The sequence below is a fragment of the Amblyomma americanum genome, chromosome 10 (genome assembly GCF_052857255.1).
Source record: "Amblyomma americanum isolate KBUSLIRL-KWMA chromosome 10, ASM5285725v1, whole genome shotgun sequence".
NCBI classification, from domain to species: domain Eukaryota; kingdom Metazoa; phylum Arthropoda; class Arachnida; order Ixodida; family Ixodidae; genus Amblyomma; species Amblyomma americanum.
The window spans coordinates 108,769,728-108,780,253 of NC_135506.1; the positions used below are offsets into that span (position 1 = coordinate 108,769,728).

A 10,526-nucleotide genomic window follows, 5' to 3' on the forward strand; every position below is an offset into this window, starting at 1 on the left:
GCAGTAAATTCATGGTTTATATCGTTGGCATTATGTGGCTTGAGCACGTACTGGTCAACAGAAAGAAAAAAAAATATTGAGAGAATCAACGAAGCGCCGTCTGCGTTTCTTGTTCGCCTAAAACCTGTTCCCGGCGTTAAAATCTGGGAGATATGTCTTAAAAGCAAAAAGGGGTTCCTGATAACGTACTGGCCTTAGCGTGCGTCAACCGTCATGGTTCTCAACCTATATTTGCTTCTGCCTTGTTTTGGTGCTTACCTCTATCGGGAAGGGTATGCCTTTTGGAGCAGCCGCCGCGGTGACTCAGGGGTTGCGGTGCTGAGCTGAAGACCCGAAACACGCGGATTGGATCCCGACCGTGCCGGTCGCATTTATATGAGGCGAAATGTTAGGCACTCGCCTACTGTGAGATGACAGCGTACATTAAAGAACCCCAGGTGGTCTAAATTAACTGGAATCCTCCACTGCGGCGTACATCATAGACTACATCGTTTTTGCACGTTAAACCCCATAAAGCAAAATAAATCAAACCTTTTGGATGACGGTCAACGCTCTGTCCTGGTTATGCGGCATCGCCTTTGTAGTTGGCTGCAAAATCACGTGAAAATGAAATTGAGCAAAAAAAAAGAACTCTTAAGCTTCACCTTAAGAGTAGACGCGATAGCGGTTTCTCCTCATGAATCTTTTTTTATTTCTTTCCTTCCTCATTTCTCATCGCAATTGCCAATATAATATCGCGTTACAGATCAAGGTTACCGATTACACCCGCAATTACCAATCACATAACATATTACCAAGGTTACACTCCATTCTAGGTCACTACATACTCAAGCACACCATTTGTTTCAGCACACTGAAGCTCCATAATAACGCCTATTCCTTACACGCAAATTTTTACGCCTGCTTAGCCCCCTCCACCTCTACCTTTTTTAGTTTGTCCGTGGCGGAAGAGTACGTGCGTGTGCAAGTTCGAGCGACAATGGTCAAAGCTTAGTATAGTGTAGATTCTTGGTCCAGTTTTTGAAGAGATATAATCAAGAAAAATTTGCGCTAACCAAGACAGGACACGAGGCAGAAACACGCACACATATTTGAGCGCGCGCGCATGTGTGTGTGTTTCTGCCTCCCATCTTGGCTTGTGCAAATTTTTCTTGGTTACGGTGAATGCGGTTTCCTGCCGCAGATGGTTCGCTGATGAAAGAATTAGGACGTCTCATCGCCGGTGCCCGCCTAAGCCAATCCATTAGCGCGAGATGACCGCACCTGACAGGCAGAAAAGTGATAGCAAGGCTGTATACCTTTGGAAAACTGAGCTCGAATTGCGCGTCCAATTTGCGTGCGCTGTTAGACCGGTGTAATGTGTGGGATGTCCAAACATTACCAGTGCTCTGTCGGCTGTGTGTGCTTACTCTCTAAACACACATGGTAGGTTATGTTCCTTTTAATTTATTACGTTATGTTGATTTTTCGGTTATTTAGAAATAAAGAAACTGCTCGGGCTAGGCAGCTTGCAACAGCGCACATCAATTTCATCATCGGGCAACATGCCAGTTTTCTCGTCCGTGTTTTTTTCTTTTTTTGCAGTTAAATTCTGCTTGGTTAGGTCACACCGAAAATGTGTACGTCATGAGTTTTGTTGATTTCAAACCAACCGTTATGAGCCGTGGCTACCTCATTTCTCTGCCAACGGTTTCTCTGATGAACCGCTAATGGGAACTGCACGAAGCACTCTCGTATGGGAGATGCCGTCTGGGACAAAAACACCCCACTTGGCTAGTAAGAAGATGAAAGCACGAGTGAGAAGTGATCATCAAGGATGCTTGTTTCGATGGGCCGTTGCAGTAGAGGCCGCGGGGAACAAGTGGTGCCGCCGCCGCCGAAACGCGCACTAGCCAGATTCACCCAAATCCTACGAAACAGTGGCCAATCTTAACATTCGCCGGCCAACACGGCTGTGGCTGCGCCCACCAAGCCCCCTCGGCAGCAGTTCACATGGCATGACACTGCGACGGAGGGGTTCAACCGGGCGACGTTGTCGCACGGGCTGCTGTGGTCGTGCTGGCCCCCAACCAGGTAAACCTCGTAGCCTGCGCGTTGTGGCCAATGTTTCTGTTCATGTTCGCAGCCCTTGATATAGAAAGGTCGCGACGAATAATTAGAAGAGAAATAAGAGCACACCGGCTGCGCTGACGCCGAGTATCTGTGTAAGCGATGCCTCGGTGTCGCTCTCGAAGGACGCAACGATGTTGCGCTTAGTTTGCTCTACGACGCGAAAACTCGCCATAACAGGAAAGTGATATATCAGCATTGGGAAAGTGAGGAGGGAGTGTAACAAATCGATTTAAACCTGTCACGCGATTGACCTCTGCGAGTAGCCATCGTGAACCCGCCTTAAGACAGGGTTTTCTGCAGCACTCTGGCGGCGGATTGAGCTAATCAGTGGCTGCCACTGGCTCACTCACCTATCTTTGCCAAGCAAACAGAGTGCCTGGGCGATGGCATGTCACATCGTCGCTCCAATGTGTACGAGGCCAGACGGAGCACGTCGATCCGCGTGGAGCACTTGACCTCGGCCTTCAGCTCCACGACGCCCCCTACTAGCCAGAGGTCAGGCTGCACGGGCACGGCCCAGCAAAAGGCCCTCTTCTCCGTCATCGCAGGTAGCTCGGTCCAGCTGCAAAACACGGCGTGTCTGCCTTCACTGAGAGCAGGGGAAGCTTTCTGCCACCCACTCTACTGCGGTTCCCATAAGGACAAAAAATATTAACGAGAGAGCTTTGTGCGCTGAATATTGTGCACTTCAGCTTTGTGCGACAGGTTATTCATCCCCTGCCAATGTAAAAATATATATAAATTGGAACAATCGCCGTCAGAACACTCCAAGGCGTATAGCGGACACTCACTCTTTTCTCAGGTCGAATGCATACACTGAGTCCTGGAGGCTGTCCCGGTCGAGGCCATGTGCGATGCCTCCTACGATGTATACTCCTCTGTCCGTAGTGACCGCAGACATCCTCATGAGAGCCATCGGCATTGGGCGGATGAAGGACCATTGCTTCGCATTGAGGTCATACATTTCCGCGCTGTTGAGCGTCCTGCACGAAGAACGTCGCGTCGTTCTGATCACGCCCTAAAGTAAGTAGCCAACCACTCCTCAAACACGAGAGCTCTATATCTCACAAGCTGCACCACTGCACACCAGAACACTTCATTAAACATAACATTCTTCCACTCATAATATTTACACCTACATGTATAATATGTCATACATGTAAAATATGTCCATTCTATTTGTACGTACTCATTCTACCTTGCAGAAGTTTATAAACAAGACTCGGAAGATTTCCTCCGTCCACTCGCAGACTTAACGCCTGTAACAAAGCATTACAATACACGCAAGAAAGAAGTAAGGAAAATTCTGCTTTCACGCTTCAAAGAAATGAAGAAATGCTCTGTCATGCCCTTCCTGCTCTCCTTTATCACCTTTATGATCAAGTGATTAACATCTGTGCTACTAGCAACAATATGCTATAAACTTTCCATGTAGCCCAAGCCTCAATACATATTTTATTGTACTTGGTGTTTTGTATATTCGCTTTCTATTGTGTAAAGATATGTGCTTTTAGCTGTCATTGTATGTCTTGTGAATAGGGGGCTTGAAGCTCATCGAGTGAAAAGTTGCACTTTTTCTTCGAGCTTTCCTCTACCTCTTGTTTCTGTTGTGGAAGAAATAAAGGTCTTCTTTAATTAAGTATTAAATGATTAAATAAATGATTGATTGATTCATTGATTGATTGATTTACTCCTCTGTACAGGTCAGAAGATTCGTCCGTGTGCTTACAGAGAATTCCTTCTATATTTTACTATTCTGGCTTCGCTTATGCATTGCCAACACTGCAAAGCTCATAATGTCCTGCAATGACCACATGTCATTAATGATTAGTTTACTTCATCTCCTTTTATACCTTATAGTACTGAGACATGAGCCATATTCGGCAAGCCGCTTAACGATTTATGATTTCCGCCCAAGGCCGCTTATATGCGGACACTTTCCGAGCATTAAAATTAGTACTTGCATGTCAGTGTTGCTTTTGGGTGACGTTTGGTTTCATTTCGAACGAAATTTATCCAGTAAGCTTAACAAATAATACTTTTGCCGTCGCAGGCAATAAGTTACATAGGAATGTGGAAAAGCTTTCCGGAAGCATCGCCATATCCCCGGTGAAAAAACATGCTGTAGGCTGATGCTGCCAGCATTTTCCTCGATGCAGAGTCGTAAGTTTTCACATAAAAAAAAAACTAAAATATGCCCGGTTCTCAATAGCTAATTGGGAAAACAAAATTGTGATGCGGTTTTCTCTCATCGGTGCTGAATTCTAGAGTATAAATGTTTAGATGCAATTTCTTCTGAATTCAGTGAAATTTCTAGTGAAGTGAAAAAAAAGCACATGCAAGACGCAAGCGATCAATTCAGCACTAAATTCCTCAAAACTGGCAGGAAGGGCTGCAGTTTTTGGGGGGCGCCATTTGGCCTGCTCTGTTCGTGATGAGTTTGGAGCAGCGACTAATGATGTGCTTAAATCCTCGCTGACCCTCGCTGACCATAACCCTCGCCTATATCCTCACTGCACTCAATAACGCGCCGCCCGCGAACCCCATGCGGCCGTGCCGCCACACCTGCACTACCACGTGTGTAAGAAGCGGGCGTTATATAAACACCCGTGACAGTGCAAGCTTGGCGGCTAGACCACGTTTGTTGCTAACGCGGCGCGTATACCCGTGTAAAAAACGCTTCATGCTGGCCAGGATTAAGACCAGCCCACTTTGGTTCAAAAAGTGCAAGCCAGCTGGGAAAAGTGCTTGATTGCTTTTCTTCTTTGCTGTTGTCACAGACTACTCTATCGGGCGAATACTGGCTGTCGCACTCTCTGAACTCGAGCAAATCTCTGAAGTGCAGGTTAGGTGAGCTCACCGGCCGGTGCGATCGATGCTGCAGAAAACGATCATGCGGTCGTAGCAGCTGACGGCGGCGTGGAAGGCACGTTCGCGGTGCATTGTTGGTAGCTGGATCCAGATCCGCCTTGTGTTGCAGAATAAATATGCCTTCCCCGGTGGCTGCATGCTGCCACTGCTTGTCAGGCACTGGGGGTCCAGGCCGCCTGTGCAGAGGGCACGGTTGCACTCAAGAATGCGCATTGCCTATGACGAGTCACAGGATCGAAAGTGCAGGCCGCGATATTATAAGCAGCGGCGGCACTGCCTGCAATGCGCGCCAAGCTGTTGCGTGTATGATGACCAAGGAAACGAGACGAAAAGCAGAAAGACCCTGGAAGCTTGTTTCGCCTCCAGCCCCACGGTGCGTCGTGAGTGTACGTTCAGATCCACCGACAGTGGGTGATCATACGTGTGTGCGCTAAATAATATTAATATAAAAAAATCAAAGGAACTGTGATTAGAGTACGTGATCGGCTGTGCATAAAACTATCAACGGAACGAAAGCCGCAGATCCTTAGCTTTATGGCACATAAGGGTTCTATAGCGTTCAATTTTATAGCAATAAGTAGTTAAGATTACCAAGCGACCAGTAGGGGCTGAAAAATGCGTCTCTATTGCGGTTTCCGATTTGCAATTTACTCCATGCATTACCTTCTAGTATGAAAGAAGAAGTGCATAAAGATATGCAGCTTTTTTTTCTACTAAAGGAATGCTAGGCCTAAAGGGAACGTGTTGGACGTGAAACTAATTCGAAATGTATTTTCCTTAGTTTTTCATAGTTTGCTTATCTTTTTTCGTGAGTATGAAACTCTTCTGTAACGCGTACATCAAGTGCTGGCTAGAAGTTATTTGAACGGGTGCTCGAAACGGTAAGGTAAAGCTATAAGCTACAAGAAACGTAACTCAGTTCTCATTCAATCATCGGGTACACTTTGACTTGAAAAGAGCTATATCAGAGGGGAGCACATGTGGGCGTCACTCATGCTTGGGGACCAAAAACTGATCGAAAGCATTTGAGGCCGTTTGTAGCGTTGTTTAACGCTGCGCGTATAGCCGACGTTAACGTTGCTTTTGTAGCAGGCATATTGCACTGTACTCACCTGCGACAACGACGTCGTTTTTGCCCCCAACGACTGCAATGTGATAGCACATGGGCTGAGGCATGAAGTCTTAGGTGCTCCAGCTATTGCTGCCTGGGTCATAGGACAGCACGGCGGCTCCTGCACCAACCGCGTATGCGCTGAAATGAGCCTCCATTGTTTCTCCCACTTTTCTACGAGCACTTAACAATGAAATCTTCTACCTGAAGGCCTCCTTGCAGCATACGAACCAAGGGTAAAGCACGTTCTGCAAGTGTGGGAGGTATGTGCGAGGACCCCGCTAAGCAGTTATTTAAGCAGCGTGTTTCTCTACGACCTAGCGTAATACGTCATTGAGAACTGATTTCGAGGGCGCAGAAAGAAGATCTTTGATGCGAATGACTGACCCCGTCAAAAATGTAAGCAAGAAACCGAGATAGAAATGGAAACGACGAAGCCTGGAGTGATCTCTTCAAGGGCGGTTCCTTCGGAGCGATTAAGTCGATGTTATGCATAATTAATGCCTATAACTGCCTGAGTGCCGGTAATGAAACTCTCTTGGCTCTGTTAATCATGTATAGAAGCTCGCTAATTAAGGTTTTTATTGCAAGATTTCTCTGAAGCGCGCGTATAAGCGTTTTCTATGTTGCTTGCGACGCTAATTTTTCACTGCGTCAGCATTAAACTGCGAACCAGCGTCATCCCATCCTTTCGTTTGGTCGGCGCCTTCTACTTTGCTGATTTCGACATTTTAGGGTTCTCATCTTTGGCATACCGTCCACATACGTGGTGCAGAGAAATCTCAGTATACAAACAATTTCGTCTTCGTCGAAACGAAGCCTTCGTGATCCGGCTCGAACGCGCAAAACTAGAGGCCAATAAGCAGAACGGCAGTGACAATAAAAAGAGCCATCGCGACGGGTATAGAGAATGCAATAAACTGGTAGAAACTGCAAAAAAATATTAATCGCTCGAATGCGAATAAAATCTTACAAACTCGCTATTCGAAGCCAAGAGCTGATTATTTTGCGCCTTGGATAATTTCGGACGCATCACTGAAAAGTGCTGTGCAGTGTGCCCAGGCTTATCCCAGCAGTATTGCTCCAAATACGCATCGACAAAATAACCAGTGCATTGCAACCGTCAGCTGACCCACGAAGATGTGATCATTAACAGTCGAGCAGGTCACTCGCAGGGACTGATATCTCGACGTACCTCTTCAAAATGCGCCCACGTATCAGATGACAAACGCCCGACCCCTGCGCGTACCCGTCCTCAGCTGCTATCGGATCTCACACTATGGCCCAGAGCACACTGTTTTACTTTGGTACGGTATATGCTTTGTGCGGTTCAACATCCCGAAGCCGCATATGTACGGGCTAGGAAATGGAATGAACCGCATAAAACCGACCAGTGTGGATCCTCAGCCGGCAGCGAAGTATATAACTCAGCTCCCGGGCGCTTTGGCATTTGGCCTCCATCGACATGCGGCTGCCGCGGCAGGTATTTGTGCTAATCCTGGTCGCTTACCTGTCGAGAAACCGTCAGGCGAAGGTCTTGTAACGCGGCTCTGTTGCCGGCCGCCTTCTCGCAAAGAACGCGTCAAGGATGGCACGCTGCTAGCTGCTTGTTTCTGCTGGAAGATCAAGATGATCGGGCACGTCGTCGCAGTGGAGACTGGATTCCTGGCTGCTCGCGGATGCGCGCGACCTGCGGAATCTTCTTCTTCTTCTTCTCCTCAAGTAATATGGCACATACCCACGTGGGGGGGATTGGCCAAGGTATAGAGTAGAATGCCAATAAGCATTTGCGCGGGGAAGGAAACGCGTGGCCATCCTCTTCTTCGGTGTGGATCTATGCTGCTGCGTGCAGGAATTTTTTTCTCTGCTACAGAAACTGCGAATGTTGTCGATCGCTCTATAGTATATAATTAGTCGAACGTAAACATTGATATCACACGAAAAAAGCTGTGAATGATGCGAAGCGTAAAAAGTAAATATCGGTTATGGTATGATGCTTATTATTATTTTAGTTCCCTGATGGGATTCTAGGCGTACCCAGTGGATGCCTGGGATTCATTTTGATGCACATGGCAAACAAATGCACACTATCATTTAATGTGTGGTTCCGTGCAGGTTGCCTCATCTGTAAAAAACTAGAATCCACCAACAAAAGGCAATGGAAGACCTTTTCGCCGCTGACTCGGTCGCGTCGTGCAGGAATTTCACGATTTTATATCATGAAAACACGCAGCATGAAAGACAGCGACGGAGTTATAATCGACACGAAAGCACAGCAACTTCCCTAGCTGTTTCAGTTCGTATTTAAATTTATGCTGGGCTTCAGTACGAGATCAAACATGAAGGGCAATGAGGCGCTTCGTCCCATCGTTCGTGCTCTGTCTCGTCCTCGTTCCTTGTAATGAAAGTGTTTGCGTAACCTGGGTGCTTCCGAAATTTGTGTGGACATAGCATGGAATACCAAGCAAGAGATGTGAAGGCGTCCACTATCAACAGATATCATGTGGTTGATCGGCTGCGGTGCCAATCCATAAGCAGGCTTCGTAAGAAAGTTATTCCAAGACGCTAACGGCTAAGGAAGCGCGGAGTGTGCACCAGGCATCGTCGTTGGGTGTTAGCTAGACTGAAGGCAACCGGAGGCCACTCGACAGTCAGAGCAAGCCTATTGCAATATGGGGTGGTGAGGACACTACGGCGAGGTGAAGCTGAACGCCAGAGGGAACACGACGGCGGTTTGAGGTTTGCCTGGCAAGTGGCAAGGACAGTGTGCTATGCATAAATGAAATTTTTTCTCTTCAGTGTATGTGAAGCTAGGAATGAAGACTAAGGGCATTATGCAAGTAAGTAATGAATGCATTCACTCACATTGTGTATATCGTCAACTGTTACTTAGTCTCGATTTCGGTTACTCCTTGCGTGGCTCTGGTGCACATATGTGTAATAACCTGGTTCGCTATTAAAAGCGCTTCGGGTGGGTCAGAATGCTCTTCCCTGCTCCTTCGGATAATTGGATCACTTGTACGCGAAGGACTTGCAAACGGGGAAAGTGGATCAATATAGATGCTCTGTCAAACAAAGGTGTCATGAAGATTGCTATAGTTACTATTGTCTATTTCTAGTCGTTTGTGGAATCATAATTTCTTATGAACAATATTTTTTCCAGAACGAGTGCTTATCAAAGCTGCTCGTGGCCATTGCAGGCTGAGGTTGAGCTCGGTACAGAGGCGGTGCTCTTCCAACGAACTACTTTCAGCCTACTTAAAACGAACCTGACGGTAACGCCAATCGCGTTCGGTATATAAGTGGACTTGCCGTAGTAAGGCAGAATCAAACAACTGGACAAATGTGGCGTTTATTTCTTTAGGATTTCCACTTGACCCAGGTATGTTTCCCCAAGGCAGACTCTAGCAAGCCGCTTTATAACCTCTCCAGCATGGTACGAGAGAGATTGAAGCGTTCGCGGCAACTTTTTACGGTAGGTCGGCATGCTCGACTTCTTTCCTCTACAACGTTGTAAGGATGCAGAAATGAAGCTACTGCTTCTCATGTGAGTCTGCCGTCTCTGCGCTTCCTGAACCCGGCGGCAGCGCAGAAGGCGGAGTTTCAATTGCGCAGGCGACGCACGCCACGTGCCCGGGTGAGCCAGGAGGGCCTCTTCGATTGATTATAAACGTCTCAGATAGCTGTTCATTTTGCTTAGAAAATAGCGCGAACGAACGAAGGGCCGAGAACGAGGAAACACACTGACCAGCGCTGACACGCAACTACATTTTCTACTCAGAAAAATAAACATAGTTATCAACGACAATCACATGACAATCGCACATGCCCAGAGTAAAATATTAGTAGGACAACATGTCTATCGATGGTTAAAAACCCCTATTCCCCGATTGCAGCTAGGACAGCCGAGGCAACCAAAAACACGAAAACAATGAACCACGAAAAACCAAAATCACTAAAACAAATCACATATTGTCTAGGAAAGCAATCTGTTCACTCACTAGCATTAACGATGGCTGATTAACGCATCATACTGTCCCTATAGATGGCTGTTACTCGTTGATCACCGGCTGTTCGCAGCAGCCTCGCTTTGAATGCTGCCCCTCTGTCGGGCTTACCACGGTTCTGCTTTTAGTTTAGACTTTGCCCAGCCGGCACACACGCACGCACTCATTGTGGCTTTTAGCCTGTCTGGGAGAGCTCAGTGTCAATGAAGCTCCGAAATTCCGCAGGTAGCTATGATGGTAGTCGACACCACCGTCTTTTTTAAGAAGTGTTCAGTGTTTCTGATTGAAGTAAAATTCTCGCAGATGCATAACAAAATTCATGCTTCGTACTGTGGTGTTTGTAATTCATTCTATGCCCCTGGAGACAAGACTGTGTCCAAGTAAGTTGTTGATCTACATTCTAAGCTTCAAATTCGTCATGAGGT

General features: G+C 46.9%; 1 protein-coding gene across 1 annotated transcript; it reads right to left on the reverse strand.

Annotated features, from left to right (window-relative positions):
• Positions 1 to 531: 531 nt before the first annotated feature.
• LOC144106747 (beta-scruin-like) lies at positions 532 to 3,089 on the reverse strand. The gene is made up of 3 exons (XM_077639590.1): positions 2,904 to 3,089; positions 2,463 to 2,674; positions 532 to 588 (listed from the first exon to the last, which is right to left on the reverse strand). The coding sequence occupies exons 1-3, from the start codon at positions 3,074 to 3,076 to the stop codon at positions 563 to 565; spliced, it is 411 nt and encodes a 136-aa protein (XP_077495716.1). The 5' UTR covers positions 3,077 to 3,089; the 3' UTR covers positions 532 to 562.
• Between the last annotated feature and the right edge of the window lie 7,437 nt (positions 3,090 to 10,526).

What these genes read in the sequence shown, in the direction of transcription:
- LOC144106747 (XM_077639590.1), bottom strand. Translation starts at nt 3,076, where the DNA reads ATGTATGACCTCAATGCGAAGCAATGGTCCTTCATCCGCCCAATGCCG. An exon ending in GCATTCGACCTGAGAAAAGA is followed by an intron (nt 2,675 to 2,903) that starts GTGAGTGTCCGC and finishes CGTGTTTTGCAG; the next exon opens with CTGGACCGAGCTACCTGCGA. An exon ending in TGTTTGCTTGGCAAAGATAG is followed by an intron (nt 589 to 2,462) that starts GTGAGTGAGCCA and finishes GTGATTTTGCAG; the next exon opens with CCAACTACAAAGGCGATGCC.